The sequence below is a fragment of the Hyla sarda genome, chromosome 4 (genome assembly GCF_029499605.1).
Source record: "Hyla sarda isolate aHylSar1 chromosome 4, aHylSar1.hap1, whole genome shotgun sequence".
Classification (NCBI taxonomy): domain Eukaryota; kingdom Metazoa; phylum Chordata; class Amphibia; order Anura; family Hylidae; genus Hyla; species Hyla sarda.
Window position 1 is genome coordinate 356,427,107 of NC_079192.1, and position 24,672 is coordinate 356,451,778.

General features: G+C 45.1%; 1 protein-coding gene across 1 annotated transcript in view; it reads right to left on the reverse strand.

The window, feature by feature from the left end:
- Window positions 1-24,672, reverse strand: part of DDX46 (DEAD-box helicase 46) — a gene marked incomplete in the record, with an annotated part of 414,922 nt that overhangs the window by 339,257 nt on the left and 50,993 nt on the right. Inside the window, 1 exon segment of the mRNA XM_056516636.1 lies at window positions 24,621-24,672. Within this exon segment, the coding sequence (XP_056372611.1) occupies window positions 24,621-24,672 (52 nt within the window).

Sequence of the window (24,672 nt, forward strand, 5' to 3'; positions counted from 1 at the left end):
CAGCCCCCTCTCACCCCCTTTAGTTCTGTACAGTACTCACCTCCGCTCGGCGCTGGTCCGGTCCTGCAGGACTGTCCGGTGAGGAGGTGGTCCGGTGGGATAGTGGTTCCGGGCTGCTATCTTCACCGGGGAGGCCTCTTCTAAGCGCTTCGGGCCCGGCCTCAGAATAGTCACGTTGCCTTGACAACGATGCAGAGGTGCGTTCATTGCCAACGTACTTCTGCGTCGTTGTCAAGGCAACGCCTCTATTCCGGGCCGGAAGCGCGGAGAAGAGGCGCCCTCAGTGAAGATAGCAGCCCGGAACCACTATCCCACCGGACCACCTACTCACCGGACAGCCCTGCAGGACCGGACCAGCGCCGAGCGGAGGTGAGTACTCAGAACTAAAGGGGGTGAGAGGGGGCTGGATGATGTCGAATGCCGCAGTGGTCTTCAACCTGCGGACCTCCGGAGGTTTCAAAACTACAACTCCCAGCAAGCCCGGACAGCCGATGGCTGCCCGGGCTTGCTGGGAGTTGTAGTTTTGAAACCTCTGGAGGTCCGCAGGTTGAAGACCACTGAGGGCGAATGATGAGAAGAGGATGATGAAGGGGGGGGTGTGGAATGATGACAAGGGGATGATGAAGGGGGGATGTGTGGGATGATAAGGGGATGATGAAGGGGGGATGTGCGGGATGATAAGGGGATGATGAAGGGGGGATGTGCGGGATGATAAGGGGATGATGAAGGGGGATGTGTGGGATGACGACAAGGGGATGATGAAGGGGGGATGTGTGGGATGATAAGGGCAGGGATGTGGAAATCCTATAGCCCGACGCCCGGGACAAGTAGTTTTGGGCACCGGGCAGGTGAATTGTTTATAGATTTAGCCCTGTATCGGGCTAGCAGGGACAGACAGACGCCCCCCTTATTTTTCTTTAATGTCGGTGTGAGGTGCAGGAGCCGATGGAAGTCTCCACCTCACACCAGCACTCAGAGTGTATGGAGGGGGCGGCGGCCTCCAGCTGACTGCAGAGCCCCCTTATCTCCCCTCCCGGAGGATTGAGGATGCAGCTCAGAAGACAGCAGGGTGAGAGAGAGAGAGGACAAGCACAGCTCCATGCACAGCTCCATCCCCCGCACACAGCTCTATCCCTCCCCCTCCCCTGATCTGTCTCCACAGGACCTAATCCACCACGGGGCAGTTGCTTGTTTGCACGGGGACAACACAGAGCAGGGGGGGGGAGAAGGAGGACGGAAATCTCGCCTCACACCGGCCGGGACTACAGCTCTGATGTCCACTCATGGCGGCTCAGGTGAGGAGGCCGAGAATGCAGACGGCAGCGGCAGAAAGGGTGGTTGTATATGTAGGGTGTGAGTGTATGTGTGATGTGTATGTAATGTATGATGGGGGGGCAGCGGCAGGTGTATGTATGATGTGTGCATATGTATGGTGTATATCAGTGTTTCCCAACCAGGGTGCCTCCAGCTGTTGCAAAACTACAACTCCCAGCATGCCCTGGGCATGCTGGGAGTTGTAGTTTTGCAACAGCTGGAGGCACCCTGGTTGGGAAACACTGGTGGATATGTATGGTGTGAGTGTATGTGTGTATGATGTCTATGTGTGATGTGTATGTAATGTATGATGTGTGTATAATGTCTAAGTGTGATGTGTATGTATGTGATGTATGATGTGGGGTGGGCAGCGGCAGGTGTATGTAGGGTGTGAGTGTATGTGCGTGTATATGTATGGTGTGAGTGGATGTAATGTATGATGTGTGTATGATGTCTGTGTGTGATGTGTATGTAATGTATAATGTGTGTATGATGTCTATGTGTGATGTGTATGTAATGTATGATGTGTGTATAATGTCTAAGTGTGATGTGTATGTATGTGATGTATGATGTGGGGTGGGCAGCGGCAGGTGTATGTATGGTGTGAGTGTATGTGTGTATGTAATGTATGATGTGTGTATGATGTCTGTGTGTGATGTGTATGTAATGTATAATGTGTGTATGATGTCTATGTGTGAATAATGTCTAAGTGTGATGTGTATGATGTATGATGTGGGGTGGGCAGCGGCAGGTGTATGTATGGTGTGAGTATGTGTGTATGTGTGTATGTAATGTATGATGTGGGGGGGGCAGTGGCGGGTGTGTGTGTGTGTGTGTGTGTGTGTGTGTGTGTGTGTGTGTGTGTGTGTGTGCGCGCGCGCGTGTGTATGTATGTATATGGGGCAGTGGCTGGTGCATGTATGATATGTGTATGCATGAATGTTTTGTATAGGAGCGGACTGTCACGTCGGGCATTAGGGCAGTTGTGCCATCTAATTTTATTTATTTTTAGTGGCACCCGCACTAAATTACACCCCCAGAATCCCACCCCCTTCATGCTCACCCGCCAACCAAGAGCCCCACGGATGCACGCAAACACGCACGAACCAAAACTACAACTTCCAGCATGTTGGACCATAACCTAAACTGTAGAACAATAAAGTGTAACATGCTGGGAGTTGTAGTTTTGGTTCGGGTCAGCTGCAGAGCTATAGGCTGCATCAGGGCATGCTGGGTGTTGTAGTTACTAACTGTAATTCCCAGTATTCCTTGACACAGACTATGGCTCTGCAGCTGACACAAACCAAAACTACAACTCCCAGCATGTTACACAATAACCTTAACTGTACTACTATACAGTGCAACATGCTGCAATACCCACACAACCATAGACTGTATCAGGGCATGCTGGGAGTTGTAGTTATCTACTAACTAAATGCAACTTCCAGCATTTTCTGACACAAAATGCACCATATAAACTGGAGACGCAGAACACCCCCCAGTAACACATAAGTCCCTATTGAGAATGAAAACTAGTGATTAAAATATTTCATAAAGTGCGTATATATGTGAATAAGCCCCTTTCCTAATAAAAGTTTCCAATTTTCTTTAAATAAAAATAATGTACAAAAATAAACATAAGTGGTATCGCTGCATGTGGAAATGTCCAGACTATTAAAATATGATGTTAATTAAACCGTATGATGAACGGTGTAAATGTAACGAATAGTCCAGAATTGCTCATTTTTGGTCACTTCATATGAGAAATTTTTTATAAGGTGATCAAAAAGTTATATCTAGACTTTTCTGGGCTTGTCTCGGCATAAAAGGAGCTACAGCTCTCCCGCCTCTAATATCCTGGCATACTGCGATCACCTATTAAACCATTAGATCACCGCTGTCAGCAGTGTCTAAAGGATCTTATATCCATCCCTGGTGGTCTAGTGGGGGGGGATCAGACTATTTTGGTTGAAATTATTTTATCTACCAGGACAAGTGGATTTTCTTGAGGGACAAGTAGATTGTGTTCCGCTTTAGTCCCTTGGACAAGTAGTTTTTTTTTAAATTTCCACACCCCTGTAAGGGGATGATAAGGGGATGATGAAGGGGGGGATGTGTGGGATGATGACAAGGGGATGATAATGAGGATGTTAATGACGGGTCTGGATGATGACAGGGGGGGGGGGGGGGGGGGGATGATGTATTTCCCACCCTAGGCTTATACTCGAGTCAGTAACTTTTCCTGGGATTTTGGGTTGAAATTAGGGGTCTCGGCTTATACTCGGGTCGGCTTATATGTGTTTGAACAGGTGTGTATGGGGTGATTATATAATTAGCCAGCAGGTGTTGGGTGCCATCTGACTGGTAGCCTGGGTGCGATACAGCATCTTGTCTATTAGCAGTGATTCAGACCAGTGCGGCGGATGCTAGCACAGGTCGGAACAGTCACCCAACACTGAGCTACCACTACTTGACCATTGATTGTTTAACATTAGGAATCCAGATCGGAAAACCGCTGTGATACAGCAACAAATAAAAACATTTATTACTCGTTTTATTTTTGCTATGCCTATATTTTTCTTTAATTTTTAGGATTATTAATTTTTATTTCTATCCATCTCTACTTTTTTTATTTTACTTTATTATTCTTCTATGATCTTATTTTTTTCCTCATTTTTTTTCTTTTAATTTATTTTGGCTATCAATATTCTTCTACTATTTACCTATATTTATATTCACAGCTTTTTTTTAGATGTGCCTGTGTATGTATATGCATGTGATTATTTGTGTATATGCGTATACATAAACTACTTTTCTCTTCCTACTGCCTTTTATTTTTTTTTTTCACTTTCTCTTCATTCACATTTCCTTTTCCCACAGACATACTTTGTTATAAACCCGTTGCTACAGACAACCACACAGCCATGGACCTTTCCTACACACGGACTATATACAGCGCACATGCGCAATTATGTTCACTTGATGTGTTTGCTCGTATTACAGATGGCGCATTGCGAATCCTTTCTCCGATGGGACCCCTGTGACTATGTTTTGATGTTCTGATAAGTGAACTCCTCTTCTCCATAGGGGCTGCCAAGCAGCCTCTGTTTTGTTCACACGCCGAAGTGGCGTGGAATTGCCATGTTTACAGCAGGTACAGGTTAGCGCCCCTCCGCTACTGCTTGCCTTCCAGGTGTTTTTAATATTAATATATTTGTAATCAAGCTGTTTTTTTACCATTGTTTTTAACTAACATTGTAACATTAATCACTATTATCTAGACAAACTATGTATTGTCCTTATTGCACATTCCAGCACTTGCACTTTTTATGATGTTTGTATTTAATATTTTTATATTGATATTTGATGTTGTGTAACACTGATTGTAATTGAATACCACAAACATACTGGTTTGTTCAGTCACTCTGTATGCTTGAAAAAGGCTGCACTGGCAGCTGAAACGTTGCATCTGTGTATTTCCTAATGGAGTGGTGTGGAAATTTTATAAAAAACTACCGTATTTATTGGGGTATACCACGCACCGGCCTATAACACGCACCCTCATTTTACCAAGGATATTGGGGTAAAAAACTTTTTTACCCCAATATCCATGGTAAAATGAGGGTGTGTGTGTGCACGCGTGTATACCCCGATACACCCCCAGGAAAGGCAGGGGGAGAGAGGCAGTCGCTGCCCGCTTCTCTGCCCCTGCCTTTCCTGGGGTCCAGAGCCCTGCTGCCGCCGCTTCTCTCCCGCTGGCTATCGGCGCCGCTGCCCGTTCTCTCCCCGACTATTGGTGCCGGCGCACCATTGCCGGCGCCGATAGCTAGGGGGAGAGAAGCGGCACCGACAGCCAGGGGGAAAAGGAGGGGCAGCGGCACCCGTTGCCTCCCACTATCCCCGGTTGCATAATTACCTGTTGCCGGGGTCGGGTCCGCGCTGCTTCAGGCCTCCGGTGTGCGGCCCCTGCGTCGTTGTTATGCACTGCACGGCGCACTGACGTCATGCGCCGCGCAGCGCAGCGCATAGCAAGGACGCAGGGGACGCACACCGGAGGCATGAAGCAGCGCGGACCCAACCCCAGCAACAGGTAATTATGCAACCGAGGATGGGGGGGGAGGCAACAGGGCAGCGCTGCTTCTCTCCCCCTGGCTATCGGCGCCGGCAATGGGGCGCCGGCACCGATAGTCAGGGGGAGAGAACGGGCAGCAGCGCCGATAGCCAGGTGGAGAGAAGGACCGGCAGCAGGACTCTAGACCCCAGGGCAGGCAGGGGCAGAGAAGCCGGCAGCGCTTGCTGTCTCTGCACCTGCAAAGCCGCTGCAGTTCATTGATTTAAAGCGCCCGCTTTAAATCATTAAACTGTGGCGGCTTATCGGCGTATAACACGCAGGTAGACTTTAGGCTAAACATTTTTGCCTAAAAAGTGCGTGTTATACGCCGATAAATACGGTACTTGTCCAGGGGCAAAATTTACTTGTCCCTCATGACGATCCACTTGTCCGGGCCAATTTTCGCTTTTACGTTCAAATTTTTTCCTCCTCGGCCTATAATAGCCATAACTACCTACTATAAGGATACCTTTTAAATTTTCAATAACATTCTCTGAACAAAAAAAAAAAACTACCGTATATACGCGAGTATAAGCCGACCCGAGTATAAGCCGAGACCCCTAAATTCAACCCAAAATCCCAGGAAAAGTTATTGACTCGAGTATAAGCCTAGGGTGGGAAATACATCATCCCCCCCTGTCATCATCCAGACCCGTCATTAACATCCTCATCATCATCCCCACCTGTCATCATCCAGACCCTCATCATCATCACCTGTCATCATCCCCTTATCCCACACATCCCCCCTTCATCATCCCCTTGTCATCATCCCCACCCTCTTCATCATCCCCTTGTAATCATCCCACACCCCCCCTTCATCATCCCACACCCACCCTTCATCATCCACCCTCAGTGGTCTTCAACCTGCAGACCTCCAGAGGTTTCAAAACTACAACTCTCAGCAAGCCCGGGCAGCCACCGGCTGTCCGGGCTTTCTGGGAGTTGTAGTTTTGAAACCTCCGGAGGTCCGCAGGTTGAAGACCACTGCGGCCTTCGACATCATCCAGCCCCCTCTCACCCCCCTTTAGTTCTGTACAGTACTCACCTCCACTCGGCGCTGGTCCGGTGCTGCAGGACTGTCCGGAGAGGAGGTCGTCCGGTGGGATAGTGGTTTCGGGCTGCTATCTTCACTGGGGGCGCGTCTTCTCCGGGCTGCGGGCCCGGAATAGAGGAGTTGCCTTGACAATGACGCAGAAGTACGTTGGCAATGAACGTACCTCTGCGTCGTTGTCAAGGCAACGTGACTATTCTGGGGCCGGCCCCGAAGCGCTTAGAAGAGGCCTCCCCGGTGAAGATAGCAGCCCGGAACCACTATCCCACCGGACCACCTCCTCTCCGGACAGTCCTGCAGCACCGGACCAGCGCCGAGCGGAGGTGAGTACTGTACAGAACTAAAGGGGGGTGAGAGGGGGCTGGATGATGTCGAAGGCCGCAGTGGTCTTCAACCTGCGGACCTTCGGAGGTTTCAAAACTACAACTCCCAGCAAAAAAAAAAAAACACATACATACATAATATTATATATATATATATATATATATATATATATATATATATATATATATATATATATATATATATATATATATATATATATATACATACATATACATATACATATACACACACACACATATATATATATATACACACACACACACACATACATATATATACACATATATATATACATATATATATACTTACACAAACAACAAAAAAACGTGGTCTCAAATGGCTGGAGGTGCTCAACCCCAAATGCGGTTGTGCATTTATACTGGGGGGAGCAGATCCTGCCCTTGTAGTCCGTTGCTAAGGGCGATCCCCAGCATAAAAATGCATACAATGGAGGATGCCTGCAGCGGACTTCAAGTGCCACAATAGAATCGAGAATAGAAGGATACACTGGCGAATGTCTCAATTTTAACATCAGTGTTGAGGGATAGCCAATGTCATTGTATACATCTACCACAGTAGTGCACCCATATTCCTGTATTGTATTCTAATTGTTACACATCCACACCGTTTATCTGGTGTAGGATTCTATTGTGGCACTTGTAGAGAGAAGGATCTGGGTGTACTTGTAGATCACAGACTACAGAATAGCATGCAATGTCAGGCTGCTGCTTCCAAAGCCGGCAGGATATTGTCATGTATCAAAAGAGGCATGGACTCAAGGGACAGGGACATAATACTCCCCCTTTATAAATCATTGGTACGGCCTTACCTGGAATATGCTGTTCAGTTTTGGGCACCTGTCCATAAAAGGGACACTGCGGAGTTGGAAAGGGTGCAGAGACGCGCGACTAAACTAATATGGGGAATGGAACATCTTAGCTATGAGGAGCGATTAAAGGAGTTACAATTGTTTAGTCTTGAGAAGAGACGTTTAAGGGGGGATATGATAAACGTATATAAGTATATTAATGGCCCATACAAAAAATATGGAGAAAAACTGTTCCAGGTTAAACCCCCCCAAAGGACGAGGGGGCACTCCCTCCGTCTGGAGAAGAAAAAGTTTAGTCTCAAGGGGCGACACGCCTTCTTTACCATGAGAACTGTGAACTTATGGAACAGTCTACCTCAGGAACTGGTCACAGCAGGAACAATTAACAGCTTTAAAACAGGATTAGATACATTCCTGGAACAAAATAAGATTAATGCTTATGAAGAAATATAAAATCTCATCCCTTCCCCAATATCGCGCCACACCCCTACCCCTTAATTCCCTGGTTGAACTTGATGGACATATGTCTTTTTTCGACCGTACTAACTATGTGTATATATATATTATATATATATATATATATATATATATATATATATATATATATATATATATATATATATATATATATATATACACACACATATATATACACATATATATATACACACACACATATACATACACACACACACATGTATGTATATGTATGTGTTTTTTTTTTTTTATTAAGGGAAGTGAAATTGAGATAGTAAAAGATAATTTTGCAAATTTGGTGGTGTGGTTTTCTTTTCTACGCCATTTACCTTGTGGTCAGATAACATGTTAGTTTTATACTTTAGGCCGTCTGATTACAGAGATACCAGATTTGTATAGTTTACGTTATGTTTTACTAATTCTGAACTTTTTCTAATTTTTTTAATTGCCATTTTTTAACCCCTGTAGCTTTATTTTTTTCCGCATACCAGGCTGTATGAGGGCTCATTTTTTGCGCCATAATCTGTTTTTTGTATCGGTAAAATTTTGGTATTGATCTGACTTTTTAACCCCTTCAGGACGGAGCCCATTTTGGCCTTAAGGACCGGAGCGTTTTTTGCACATCTGACCACTGTCACTTTAAACATTAATAACTCTGGAATGCTTTTAGTTATCATTCTGATTCCGAGATTTTTTTTTCGTGACATATTCTACTTTAACATAGTGGTAAATTTTTGTCGATACTTGCATCCTTTTTTGGTGAAAAATCCGTAAATTTGATGAAAAATTTGAAAATTTAGCATTTTTCTAACTTTGAAGCTTTCTGCTTGTAAGGAAAATGGATATTACGAATGCATTTTTTTTTGGTTCACATATACAATATGTCTACTTTATGTTTGCATCATAAAATTGACGTGTTTTTACTTTTGGAAGACACCAGAGGGCTTCAACGGTCAGCAGCAATTTTCCGATTTTTCACAAAATTTTCAAACCCAGTATTTTTCAGGGACCAGTTCAGGTTTGAAGTGGATTTGAAGGGTCTTCATATTAGAAATACCCCATAAATGACCCCATTATAAAAACTACACCCCCCAAAGTATTCAAAATGACATTCAGTCAGCGTTTTAACCCTTTAGGTGTTTCACACGAATAGCAGCAAAGTGAAGGAGAAAATTCACAATCTTCATTTTTTACACTCACATGTTCTTGTAGACCCAATTTTTGAATTTTTACAAGGGGTAAAAGGACAAAATTTTTACTTGTATTTGTAGCCCAATTTCTCTCGAGTAAGCACATACCTCATATGTCTATGTAAAGTGTTCGGCGGGCGCAGTAGAGGGCTCAGAAGGGAAGGAGCGACAAGGGGATTTTGGAGAGTACGTTTTTCTGAAATGGTTTTTGGGGGGCATGTTACCTTTAGGAAGCCCTTATGGTGCCAGAACAGCAAAAAAAAAAACCACATGGCATACCATTTTGGAAACTAGACCCCTCGGGGAATGTAACATGGGATAAAGTGAACCTTAATACCCCACAGGTGTTTCACGACTTTTGCAAATGTAAAAAATAAATAAAAAATTTTACCTAAATTGCTTGTTTTCCCCAAAAAAATTTATTTTTAAAAAGGGTAATAGCAGAAAATACCCCTAAAAATTTGAAGCCCAATTTCTCCCGATTCAGAAAACACCCCATATGGGGGTGAAAAGTGCTCTGCTGGCGCACTACAGGTCTCAGAAGAGAAGGAGTCACATTTGGCTTTTTGAACGCAAATTTTGCTCTGGGGGCATGCCGCATTTAGGAAGCCCCTATGGTGCCAGGATAGCAAAAAAAAAACCACATGGCATACCATTTTGGAAACTAGACCCCTCGGGGAACGTAACAAGGGGTTAAGTGAACCTTTATACCCCACAGGTGTTTCACGACTTTTGCATATGTAAAATAATTTTTTTTTTTTACCTAAAATGCTTGTTTTCCCAAAAATTTTACATTTTTAAAAAGGGTAAAAGCAGAAAATACCCCCCAAAATTTGTAACACAATTTCTCCCGAGTACGGCGATACCCCATATGTGACCCTAAACTGTTGCCTTGAAATACGACAGGGCTCCAAAGTGAGAGCGCCATGCGCATTTGAGGCCTAAATTAGGGATTGCATAGGGGTGGACATTGGGAATCACTGGCGTAGAATACCCCTAACAGGGTGCCTCCAGCTGTTGCAAAACTCCCAGCATGCCTGGACAGTCAACGGCTGTCCGACAATACTGGGAGTTGTTTTGCAACAGCTGGAGGCTCCGTTCTGGAAACAGTGGTGTACCAGACGTTTTTCATTTTTATTGGGGAGGGGAGGGGGGCTGTGTAGGGGTATGTGTATATGTAGTGTTTTTTACTTTTTATTTTATTTTTTGTGTTAGTGTAGTGTAGTGTGTTTAGGGTACAGTCGCACGGGCGGAGGGTTCACAGTAGTTTCTCGCTGGCAATTTGAGCTGCAGCAGAAAGTTTGCGGCAGCTCAAATTTGCAGCCCGATACTTACTGTAAACCTCCGCCCATGTGAGTGTACCCTGTACGTTCACATTGGGGGGGGGGGGGGGGGGACATCCAGCTGTTGCATAACTACAACTCCCAGCATGCCCGTTGGCTGTCGGTGACTGCTGAGAGTTGCAGTTTTGCAACAACTGTAGGCACACTGGTTATGTATCACTGAGTTTGTGACCTAACTCAGTGTTTCACAACCAGTGTGCCTCCAGCTGTTGCAAAACTACAACTCCCAGCATGTACGGTGCATGGTGTACGGTGACTGCTGAGAGTTGTAGTTTGCAACAGCTGGAGGCACACCGGTCGTGAAACACTGAGTTAGGTAAAAAAAAAACTGAGTTTCACAACCAGTGTGCTTTCAGCTGTTGCAAAACTACAACTCTCAGCAGTCACCGACAGCCAACGGGCATGCTGGGAGTTGTAGTTATGCAACCAGCAGATGCACCACTACAACTCCCAGCATGCACTTTAGCTGTTTGTGCAAGCTGGGAGTTGTAGTTATACAACAGCTGAAGGTACACTTTTCCATAGAAAGAATGTGCCTCCAGCTGTTGCAAAACCATAAGTCCCAGCATGCCCATAAGGGAATGCTGGGAGTTGTGGTGGTCTGCCTCCTGCTGTTGCATAACTACAGCTCCCAGCATGCCCTTTTTGCATGCTGGGAGCTGTTGCTCAGCAACAGCAGGAGGCTGTCACTCACCTCCAATGATCCAGACGCTGCAGGTCAGTCCCTCATCGTCTCCGCCGCCGCAGCTGCTCCTGGGGCCCCGATCCCAACAGGGGCGCCGGGGAATCGGGGTCCCCAGCACCGGGGGTCGTCTTCCCGCACCCGCTCACGTCCTCCGGAAGAGGGGCGGAGCGGGTGCGGGAGTGACACCCGCAGCAGGCGCCCTGATTGGTCGGCCGGTAATCCGGCCGACGAATCAGGGCGATCGTGAGGTGGCACCAGTGCCACCTCACCCCTGCAGGCTCTGGCTGTTCGGGGCCGTCAGAGACGGCCCCGAACAGCCAGTAATTCCGGGTCACCGGGTCACCGGAGACCCGATTGACCCGGAATCGCCGCAGATCGCTGGACTGAATTGTCCAGCGATCTGCGGCGATCGCCGACATGGGGGGGCATAATGACCCCCCTGGGCGATATGCCGGGATGCCTGCTGAACGATTTCAGCAGGCATCCGGCTCCGGTCCCCAACCGGCTAGCGGTGGGGGCCGGAATTCCCACGGGCGTATGGATACGCCCTCGGTCCTTAAGGACTCGGGATTCAGGGCGTATCCATACGCCCTATGTCCTGAAGAGGTTAATCGCTTTTTAACTTTTTTTTCTGGGATATTATAAAAATTGCAAATCTGTGTTTTTTTTTTTTTTTACATTTACCATATGGGATACATAATGTTATATTTTAATAGGTTGTAAAATTACGCACGAAACGATAGCAAATATGTTTATTTTTATTATGTTTGCATGTTTTTATATAGGAAAAGGGGGTGATTTGAACTTTTAACATGTTAATGCAGTGGTCTTCAAACTGGCCCTCCAGATGTTGCAAAACTACAACTCCCAGCATGCCCGGACAGCCAACGGCTGTCCTAGCATGCTGGGAATTGTAGTTTTGTAACATCTGGAGGGGCACAGTTTGAAGACCACTAGGTTAATGTGTGTCTTTCAAACTTTTATTAAAACTTATTTTTATTAAATTTTTTTTATTTTTTATTTTTTTTTTTTTTTACACTTTATTACACTTCTAGGAGGAATCAGATTCCTCAGACAGATGAATAGAGTTCTATTGAACTCTATTAATCTGTGTGCTCTGTGATCCATTGATAGAGCCTGGTCCAGCCAGGCTCTATCAATGACAGAGCGGGACTGCAGGGAACAGAGGCAAGCCCTCCGGCTACCTCCATAGTGGATCGCCCCCCTGCGATCGCGCTGCGGGGGGGGGGATGGGGCGATCCACCCCACTAGCCCACCAGGGAGCATTCACATATCCCTTTAGACGCCGCTGTCAGCTTTGACAGCGGCGATCTAAAGGGTTAAAAGCCAGCCGCGGCCATTAACCTGGCTGGCTATTAGCGGCGGCCCCGGGCTACTGAGAACAGCTGGGGGCTGCAGAGTATGGAGTGGTCAGGAATCCCGAGCCCGCTCCATACATACTGCAGAGCGCCGCATGCATCTCCCCGTGCAGACGCACCTCTTCCCCTCAGCTCTCCGAAGGGGGGAGTGAAGGCAGAGGATGCAGGTCTGCACGGGGAGAAATAAGACACGACCCCTCATCTCCCCCCACACGTCTGCAGAGCAGGGGAGAGAAGAGAAATACTGTACACAGCTTCTCATCTCCCCTGCTCTGCTTCGGAGGACACAGGCTGCAGAGTATGGAGCGGGCAGGAGTCGGGAGCCCGTTCCATACAAACTGCAGATCGCCACCGCACTTGTCACGTCCAGCCCTGCTTGGCCGAAGCCGAGCTACGGGCCGGACAAATTCACCTGCCTGGCGCCCAAAACAGCTAGTCCCGGGCGTCAGGCGATAGGAATTCCAAATCCCTGTAATGGATTAAAGCTACCACATTTTTTCACTGCTGCAGCAGTCTTTTGCTTGTCTCCATTTGGGACCAGTGACCAGGATCCATCTTGCTGCCTGCACCACTATACAGTCTTCTCCCTCTCTCTTACTAAATAAAATTAATAAAATAGAGTCTCAGAGTCTCTATCTATCTATATATATGTATGTCATTCGGTGAATTTTGCTTTCACTTTAGATGCAGCGTTCAACTTTGAACGCTGTGTCTAAAGGGTTAATAGCGCATGGCACCACGATCAGCGCTGCACGCTACTAGCCACAGGTCCCGGCCGTTGTTAGAGGCCGGGCCCGACCCACTATGACACGTTGCGCCACGTTATAGAAATGCAGTTAGCGAAGGGCGTACAGGTACGCCCTCTGTCCCCAACAGGTTAAACCCTTAGCGACCACTGACTTAAATGTACGTCCCGGCTTGGCGGTACTTCGCTTACCAGGACATACATTTATGTTCTGTGTATGACCGTGAGCATCGGAGCGGTGCTCGTGTCATACACCCCAGGTTCCGTGGACCTGCCGGTAATGGCCGACATCCGCGATCGCGCGGATGTCCACCATTAACCCCTCAGATGCCGTGATCTGTACAGATCACAGCATCTGCTGCAATGTGCACATAAAAAAATAGATGATCGGATCGCCTGCGGCGCTGCCACGGCGATCCTATCACCTGCATCCATCCGTCTCCTGCTCTGGTCTGAGATTGAGCAGAAGATAGCACTGATCAGTATTATCAGCTATGTCCTATGCATAGCACTTAACAGTATTAGCAATTAAATAATGTCTTTAGACATGTGTTTAAAAACTTAATAAAAAATTATCTAAAAAAGTTTTATATATGCAAATGTGGTATCAATAAAAAGTACAGATGATGGCGCGAAGAATTGAGCCCTCATATCGCCCTATATACGGAAAAATGAAAAAAAGTTATAGGTGGACAAAATAGGGCACTTTAAGATTACTGATTTTGTACAAAAAGTTTTATATTTTTTTTTAACCCCTTAAGGACTCAGCCCATTTTGGCCTTAAGGACTCAGACAATTTTATTTTTACGTTTTCATTTTTTCCTCCTCGCCTTCTAAAAATCATAACTCTTATATTTACATTCACAAACTAGTATGAGGGCTTGTTTTTTGCGCGACCAGTTGTCCTTTGTAATGACATAACTCATTATATCATAAAATGTATGGCGCAACCAGAAAACACTTTTTGTGGGGAAATTAAAACGAAAAACGCAATTTTGCTAATTTTGGAAGGTTTCGTTTTCACGCCGTACAATTTATGGTTAAAATGACGTGTGTTCTTTATTCTAAGGGTCAATACGATTAAAATTATACCCATTATTACATACTTTTCTATTATTGTTGCGCTTAAAAAAAAAAAATCTAACTTTTTAACCAAATTAGTACGTTTATAATCCCTTTATTTTGATGACCTCTAACTTTTTTATTTTTCCGTATAAGCGGCGGTATGGGGGCTCATTTTTTGCACCATGATCTGTACTTTTTTTTGATACCACATTTGCATTTACAAAACTCAATACATTTTTTTAAATAAAATGTATTAAAAAAAGGGGAGTTAATGGCGGACGCCCGCGAGATCGCGGGAGTCGGCCATTGCCGGCGGGTCCCTGGCTGCGATCAGCAGCCGGGATCAGCCACGCATGACACGGGCATCGCTCCGATGCCCGCGGTTATGCACAGGACGTAAATGTACGTCCTGGTGCGTTAAGTACCACTGCACCAGGACGTACATTTACGTCCTGCGTCCTTAAGGGGTTAAGCTATACAAAAATATTAAAGTATCTAGCCATGGGTATCATTTTAATTGTATTGACCCACAGAAGTATACATGTCATTTCTACCGTAAAGTGTTCGGTGCGAAAACAAAAAAAAAAAACTTCAAAATGTGCAAAATTGTGGTTTTCATTTAAATTTCCTCCCTAAAAAATATTTGTTCGGGTTCTCCATACATTCTATGGTAAAATAAGAGGTTTCATTACAAAGTACAATTGGTCACGCAAAAAACAAGCCCTTCATGGGTCTGTACATGGAAAAAAAAATGTAAGAGTTATGGATTTTAGAAGGCGAGGAGGAAAAAACTAAAAACGCAAAAATTAAATTAGCATGGTCCTTCAGGTGAAAATGGGCTTGGTCCTTAAGGGGTTAAATAAAATGTAAAAAATAATCATATGTGGTAGCGCTGCATGCATAAATGTCTGAACTATTAAAATATAAGGTTAGCTAAACATCACGGTCGATGGCATGCACATATAAAAATACCAATGCATTTTTGGTCACTATAGTGGGGATCAAAAGTTTGGGCACCCCAGGTAAAAATTTGTATTAATGTGCATAAAGAAGCCAAGGAAAGATTGAAAAATCTCCAAAAAGGCATAAAATTACAGATTAGACATTCTTACACTATGTCAACAAAAGAGATTTTATTTCCATCATTTACACTTTCAAAATAACAAAACAAAAAAAATTGGTGTCCTCAAAAGTTTGGGCACCCTGCAAAGTTAATATCTTGTACTGCCCCCTTTGGCAAGTATCACAGCTTGTAAATGCTTTTTGTAGCCAGCCAAGAGTCTTTCAATTCTTGTTTAAAGGTATCTTTGCCCATTCTTCCTTACAAAAGTCTTCCAGTTCTTTGAGATTTCTGGGCTGTCTGTCACGCACTGCTCTTTTAAGGTCTATCCATAGATTTTCAATTATGTTGAGGTCAGGAGATTATGAAGGCCATGGCCAAACCTTCAGTTTATGCTTCTTGATGTAATCTACTGTGGATTACATCCAAAATTTGCAGAAATTTTATTGAATCCATTTTTCCTTCTACTCGTGAGGTGTTCCCTGTGCCACTGGCTGCAATACAACTCCAAAGCATGATTGATCCACCCCCAGGCTTTACAGTTGGACAGAGGTTCTTTTCATTTAATTCTGTTCCCCTTCTTCTCCAAACGTACCTTTGCTCATTCCGGCCAAAAAGTTCAACATTAACCTCATCGGTCCACAGAACTGGTTTCCAAAATGCATCAGGCTTGCATATATGTTCATTTGCCAATTTCAAACGCTGATTTTTGTTGTGAGGACGTAAAAGAGGTTTTCTTCCGATGACTATTCCATGAAGACCATATTTGTACAAGTATCTCTTTATAGTGGAATAGTGTACCACAACTCCAGTGTGAAATCTTTTTGGAGGGATTGTGCAGTCAAATGTGGGCTTTGAATTGTTTTTCTCACAATCCTGCGAGCTGTTCTGTCTGATATTTTTCTTGGTCTTCCAGATCTTGCTTTAGCTTCCAATGTTCCTGATGACTGCCGTTTCTTAACTACATTCCGAACAGAGGATATTGACATCTGAAAACGTTTTGCTATTATCTTATAGCCTTTTACAGCTTTGTGAGCGTCACCTATTTTCAGTTTCAGATTTCTAGACAACTGCTTAGAAGAACCCATGGTGCTGATTGTTGGGGCAAGGTCAGATGAGTCTGGGCATTTAAAACCTTTGAGATTGACATCACCTGGTCTTCCCAGATGATTGAGAACAATCCATGACACAGGCAGGTCTCAGCTTTGCAAAGGGGGCAGTGCATGCTATAAATTCTGCAGGGTGCCCAAACTTTTGCAGACACCATTTTTTGGTTTTCTGTTATTTTGAAAGTGTAAATGGTGGATCATCTTCTAACTTTTGTTAAGATATTATAAGAATGCCTAATCTGTAATTTGATGCCTTTTGGAGATTTTTCCATCTTTCCTTGGCTTCTTTATGCACATTAATACAAATTTTACCTGGGGTGCACAAACTTTTGATCCCCACTGTACATATAACATAAAAAAAATAAGAAAAGCAATCAAGAAGTCTTAAAAAAAAAAAAAAAAATTGTACGGAAAAAAAACTACAGACCACAGCACAAAAAAGTATCCCTTTTAAGTAGTAAAATAAAACCTACCTAAATTGGGTATCATTGTAACCGTATGGACCTAGAGAAGATCAGGTGTAATTTTTACCGAAAGCTGTACTGTGTAGAAACGGAAACCCCCCAAAACTTACAAAATGTCATTTTTCAATACTACCAAAAAACTGCTGTCACTGGAAACAAGATGCACTCCACTAGATTTACAACAATATATTTATTGGTACAAAACAGCAGATCAAGTTAACAGAAATATTAAAACCATTTAAAAGGCTCCTAAAGAGCCACAACACAGCCTCAGAGCAGGGCCATGACCCCCTGCTCCGGGTAATAGGCAATAGGGCAGTATTATAGGTTATCATTGCATTCTAGATAGAATTATTCTTTAAGTTACATTATTGTGGTGTTTACTGTGCCCTAATTTTGTCTTTTGTAGCCACATTGAGCCGACACCATTTATTAATATTACATCTTCAGTAGGACGGGGTCATTTATCCGGAGCAGGGGGTCATGGCCCTGCTCTGAGGCCGTGTTGTGGCTCTTTAGGAGCCTTTTAAATGGTTTTAATATTTCTGTTAACTTGATCTGCTGTTTTGTACCAATAAAGATATTGTTGTAAATCTAGTGGAGTGCATCTTGTTTCCAGTGACAGCTGTTTTTTGGTAGTATGATGTATAGCACCCACATCTATATATTATTGCTCTCTCGTTTTGTTTTTCAATGTCATCCCCCAAATATATATATATTTTGGTTTTGCGGTAGATTTCATTATTAAATGATTGATATTACAAAGTACAATTGGTGGTGCCAAAAAAAAAAAAAAGCCCTTACATGGGTCTGTAGGTGCAAAAATGAAAGTGGTATGATTTTTAGTAGGAGGAAAAAACTAAAGGGCAAAAACAAAAATTGGCCTGGTCCTAACCCCCTAAAGGACCAAGCCCATTTTCACCTTAACCCTTTGAGGACCAAGGGACATATTTGTCAAATGTTTTTATTCGCCTGATACATGCAATTAAAAATATGGGACAAATACACCCCTTGATCCTCAAAGGGTTAATGTCCAGGCCAATTTTAGTTTTTGCACTTTAGTTTTTTCCTCCTAAAAAATCATACCGCTTTCAATTTTGCACCTACAGACCCATATAAGAGCTTGTTTTTTGCTCCTCCAATTGTACATTGTAATGACAATCATTTAAATAACAAAATCTACCTCAAAATACCCAAAAATATATTTGTGGGGTGAAATTGAATTTAAAAAATTCAATTTTTAACTTTTGGGGGCTTCCATTTCTACACAGTGCAATTTTCAGTAAAAATAACACCTTATCTTTATTCTGTAGGTCCATATGGTTACAAGGATACCCAATTTAGGTAGGTTTTATTTCATTTTACCACTTCCAAATTTTGGTCCATGTAGTTTTTTTTATGTTTAAAATAGTTTTCTGCCCCTTATAACTTTTAAATTTTTCCGTTTACAGGGCTATATGAGGGCTCATTTTTTGTGCCGTGGTCTGTAGTTTATCGGTACCATTTTGTTTTGATGGGACTTTTTGATGCACAGTTTTGGACTTTGGTATTTTTTATGTGTATGCTATCGACAGTGCGGTCAAGCTAACCTTATAATTTTTTTTAGGAAATTACGCACGCAGCGGTACCACATAAGATTTTTATTTTATATTACATTATTTTATTTAAATATGGGAAAAGGGAGGGGGGGGGTGATTTATACTTTTAATAGGGAAGGGTTTAATTCATTTTTTTAGCCCCTACAGGAGGCTATAACATGCAATCTTCTGATTGCATATGCTGATCAATGCATATAATTATCAGGCTTGGAGCAGCAGATGGCCAAACCGATGACGAAGAGGCAGATGAGGACCCTCTTGTCATCCAGTAAGCTGATCAAGACATTGCAATTACGTTGCGATAGTGCCGATCAGCTCTGCTGAGCTCCCAGGACAGTTTCACTTTCATTTTAGATGCCGCGATCAACTTTAATGGCATTAGCCGTGGGTCCTGGCTGCCCATAGTAACCGGGACCCACAGGTTTAACACTTTCTCTGCCGGTGTGTACAGTTTAAACACCAAATGGGACCAGAAAATCTAGCGCACATTATCTCGGAAACTAAAGCATCACAAACTTAAATTTTTTGCGGAAAAAAAAAAAACAGCACAAGCACAGCACAAACAAATGGTGTATTTGATTTAAAAATTTAACATGGGGTGTAAAGTGGGCGGGGTTTAAGCATATCGAGCGGCGCAGTATCTTGAAAACCAAAGCGGCACTAACGTTCATTTTTGCTGTTAATAAATAGCTTAGGCGTGCGGCAGGTGTATGAAGCGAGCTCAGGAGCTGAGTTCGCTTCATACTGGTTAATGCCGAACATCACTGATCCAAGGGCTGTCCGGCATTAACCCTTTAGACTCTGCATATATGAAGAGAGGGGATTGGACATGAAATAGAAGGGATTTCACCATTTGTTTATTAGATCAAAATTGCATATCGAAAGTGCAATATTTTTTTACTCCATGATCGCAATTGACATTTTCCCAAATTGTGCAGCCCGAATATGTGAGTGTGTGTGTGTGTGTGTGTCTCTAATGTATATGTGTGTATATATATATCAAATATTTAACACAGCTGCAACGTTAGAGCAGAAGTGTGAGAGAGACTTTTGGTAGTCTGTACTTTACCATTCTTCAAATCACCAAAAAATGCTCTGCCTACTGGAATTGAAAAAACTAAAAAAATTCCCCTCCCACTCTCTTTTTGCATACAGACACAAGAGAAAGGTGCAGACGGGTAAGGCCACATTTTGCAGTATGTCAATTGTTTTCACCAGATTCCTCATGTTACCTCTGCTGGTGAAGTGTGGGAAATATAACGATATATTTTTTTTTTTACTTTTCATATTTTGTGACCACATTTAAAAAAAAATAAAAATACAAAAATATAAAAAAGTGAAAACGAGATTTGTATGCTTACCATAAAATCTCTCTCGAAGGATCCATTGGGGGACAAAGACCATGGGTATATGCTTCTGTCTCTAGGAGGCTTGGCACTATGGCAACAGAAAAGTCGGCTCCTCCCAGCAGGGTATACCCGCCTCCAGGCAACTGAGCTAATCAGTTTTAGTCCCAGAGCAATAGGAGAAGACAGACAGGTCAATAGAAAAACCACAAACTGTCCGAGAAACCAGAAGAAAAAGTAACTGAACACACCCTCGGACAGATAACTGAAATAGGAACACCAGAAAAAAAGGGCAAGAGCTGTGTCCCCCAATGGATCCTTCGAGAAAGATTTTACGGTAAGCATAAAAATCACCTTTTCTCTAGCGGCTCCATTGGGCGACACAGACCATGGGACGTACCGAAGCCGTCCCTTGGGTGGGCAAGGAAATCAGTCAGGTGGACAACTGGACCGCCGCTGCCTGCAACACTTTACGGCCCAGACTAGCATCAGCTGACGCAAAGGTATGAATCTGGTAAAACCTTGTGAAAGTGTGCAAAGACGACCAAGTGGCCGCTATACAGATCTGCGAGGCCAAAAGCCTTGTTGCGGAGGGCCCAGGATGCCCTGACAGAACGGGTGGAATGAGCCAAAACCCTAAAGGGTGGGATCTTCTCCAAGCTTCCGAAATAGCCGATCGGATTCACCAAAAATGGTGGCCTTAGAAGCAGGTTGTCCTTTACGACAGCCTTCCGTAAGAACGAAAAAGGAGTCACTCTGCCGAAAGGAAGAAGTGACAGATAGGTCCTAACAGCCCTCACCACATCAAGTTTGTGGAGCAAACCTTCCCTGGGATGAGAAGGGGCCGGACAAAAGGATGGTAGGACGATGTCCTCATTGAGATGAAATGCTGAAACCAGCTTAGGTAAGAAGGACTGACTTGGACGGAAAACAACTTTGTCCTGGTGTACAACCAGGAAGGAAGAATGGCAGGAGAGAGCCGCCAGCGCTGACACTCTCCTAATAGAGGTAATAGCAATAAGGAAAGCCACCTTCCAGGAAAGGAGGCATAGAGGACTGTCCTTGAGAGCTTCAAAGGGAGCGCCTTGCAGGGCACTTAAGACCAAGTTTAAGTCCAAAGGGGGAGCAGCATGTGCCACGCCCTGAAGGAAGGTCCAGACATGAGAATTGGATGCCAGAGGACGTTGAATAAGAACTGAAAGGGACGAAACTTGATCTTTAAGGGAGCTGAGAGCAAACCCTTTTTCCAGCCCCGACTGCAAAAATGAAAGGAAAACACGACCGGAAAAAAAGACTGAGCTTCGCACCAATGAAAATAAGGCCGCCAGGTACAGTGGTAAATCTTTGCAGAGGAGGGCTTGTGCGCCCTAATCATGGTGCAAATCACCTGGGGAGAGAAACCACAGGCCCTTAAAAGCACGATCTCAACCATCAAATGCAGCGACAGTAAATTGGGGTGGCACAGGGGACCTTGGGATAGGAGGTGTGCACAAGGTGGGAGGTGCAGCGGTGCGTGGTCCAGGAGCCTGACTAAGTTGGCGTACCACGCCCTCCGGGGCCTGTCTGGGCCACGAGGATGCCGGGAACGTCCTTTGCCTTGAGTTTCCTCAGTACTCTGGGATTGAGAGGGAGGGGAGGGAAAAGAAAGAGTAGGACAAAGCCCGACCAAGGGATCACCAGGGCATCCCCAGCTAAAGCCAAGGGGTCCTGGGACTTTGACACAAAGGAGGAACTATGTGGTTGTGGCAGGACACGAAGAGGTCCACGTCTGGAGTTCCCCAGAAGCTGCAGATCTCTGAAAAACACCTCCGGATGCAGGGACCACTTGCCGGGGTCGGCTGAGGACCGGCTGAGAAAATCCGCTTCTCAGTTGTGCACTCCCGGAATGTAAATTGCTGAGATGGCCGGAGATCTGAGTTCTGCCCAAAGGAGAATTTTGGTTACCTCGGCCATAGCCGCTGAGCTGCGAGTGCCTGAAGGAGCAGCTCCCAATGAAGCAGGCAAAGATAGATTACCCTCAGTTCCAATATGTTGATGGGGAGAAGGGCTTCTTGGGGAGACCAAAGACCCTGAACCGTCCGGTCCCTGAAAACACCTCCCCAACCTGACCGACTGGCATCAGTCGTGACAACTTGCCAGTGGAGGGGCAGGAAGGAGCACCTTTGAAGAAGCAGGGGAGAGCGAAGCCACCATAGAAGGGACTGACGAGACAGTCGAGAGAGAACAACCTTGCGGTCGAGAGACAGTGGAGACCTGTCCCAGCGGGAAAGAATCGCCAGTTGAAGAGGACGGTAATGAAACTGGGCAAAGGGCACGACCTCCATGGCCGCCACCATCAGGCATAGGATTTTCATGCAAAGGCGAATGGAAACTGGGGCAGGGTTCCGAAGTAATCAGACTCCTGACAAGAGAGTCAGCCGCTTGTCCGGCAGGAGTCGAACACGGGCAGCGGCCGTGTCGAACTGGAACCCCAGGGTAGGAGAGAGGCAGGACTTTACTTGATTACTTGGTGTCCCCGGGAAAGAAAAAAGCAATCCCTTGGAAGGGAGGCAAATTCGATCCTGTACCCGTTTGTTACCACGTCCCTGACCCATGAGTCCTGAACGTGCATGGACCAAGCATCTCGGAAGATTACAAGACGAGCTCCCACCCGAGAAAAATCCGCAGCAGGGGGCATCCCTTAAGGCAGAGGTAGATTTGCAGGTGCTCGATTTGGCTGCAAAGCGGACAGAACTGTTATCAGATTTCCAGGAGGGAAGGGTCTGGAAGGATGGAGCCTTCTCTCCCACGCAGGTAGGCCTGGACCAGTTATTGGGACCAAAAGTCCTAAAGGACCAGAAAGAGGAGGACTTCCGACAGGAATTAGTACTGAGAGCCTTATTCTGAGGCAATAAGGAACTCTGCCCGTCGCCTCTGAGATAATCTCATCTAGGAGCTTGCCAAAAAACCCAAGAACAAACAAAGGGAAGTTCAGTTAGAGACTTCTTGGAGGCGGCGTCCGCATCCCAGGCTTTAAGCCACATGGAGTGGCAGAGGGCTACCAGGTTGCCTGTGGCAAAAGGCAGTGCGCCACAGCGAGAGAGCGCGCGCCAGCGCCACAGCGATAGCGCCACAGCGATAGCGCGAGCCACACAGAGAGGCTGAGAGGCTGTCCACACATGAACAGAGAGGCCTGTGAAGAAAAAAACGCCTCCGATTGGGCCAGGGAAACCCCTCTGAGCCCGCAAAGGCCGTGGGCGGGCGGAGTTAAAGTCCGTGCAGAGCCCGCATGGGGATAATGTGGCCCACTCCCAGTGCTGAGCACATATGCGATCGCACATGCGAGCGACAGAGGAAGGGAGCAGGTAACACACCGCCGGCAGCCCACTAAGCTGCCGACGGAAAAACTAAGTCAGGGCGCGAGCTGCGGTCGGCTGAGCCGGCACTAGCATGAAGTGAAAGTAAGCAGCCGCAGCTGCTGAGGGAAGGAGCTGGGGAGAAAACGCTGGCACCAGTGTAAAGTAGCACACCACTGAATTATGTCTCCCAATAAAGTAAGGGAGGACCCACAGTCCTTCCTAAACATGCCCCCATTGCTCTGTGCAGAATGGCCCAAGTGATAAATAGTGGGCCAAAAACTGGGGGTCTCCAGAGGTTGGAAGTCCCCTAATCTGTAAGAAAGGGGGGTGGGGAATACTCACCTCAGTCTGAAGAACTTACATAATGGAGTCTTCAGTCAGCTTTTGTCACCTGCATCATGCTGGGCAGTAACAGCGAGACGAGCAGGGAAAATTGGGGGACCCCGACCCATGAGGTACAACCCCAGGGGCTGACCGTTGACGAGAGGTGGTTTACAGTACATCCACGAAGCCTGTGCCCCCTCAATCGCAAATGGGAAAACAGTGAACGCTATTTTCCAGAGTCCCCACCTGAAAAAAGAAAAGAAAAGGGAAATAAAAATCTAAGTGTACCTAAACTTGAAAAAATAAAAATAAAATTGTGACCTGGTCTGGGGAGAACCCAGACCAGCGGCTTCCTCCTTAGACACTATGCTAAAACTGATTAGCTCAGTTGCCTGGAGGCAGATATACCCTGCTGGGAGGAGCTGACTTTTCTGTTGCCATTGTGTCAAGCCTCCTAGAGACAGTAGCATATACCGATGGTCTGTGTCCCCCAATGGAGCCGATAGAGAAAACGTATTTAACCTCAAAAAAAAAAAATTTAAAATTAAAAAACACAACAACAAAATTTGGTCACATCCTTTTAAGAACAAAAAAAAAGGGGTACTTCGTCTAGGGAGAACATTCAATTATGATCTGCCTTAAAGGATTGGATTGGTCCAAGATAATCTGTGCTTCTATGGATGAACACTTGTGTCTAAAAGCAAATGGCAAACATTTTCTCAGGACGTAGCATCAACACTGGAGCAACATTACAGGCAACTGCTTTGACTATTTTTTCAATTTAGATGAGCACTGTTCTTCCAGACTGTTACATAAATGTACTGTAAAGATAAAGATTATTCCTTACTTTTTAAGGGAATTTAGAATCTTCATTGATATGCCACACTGCACCCAGGTTT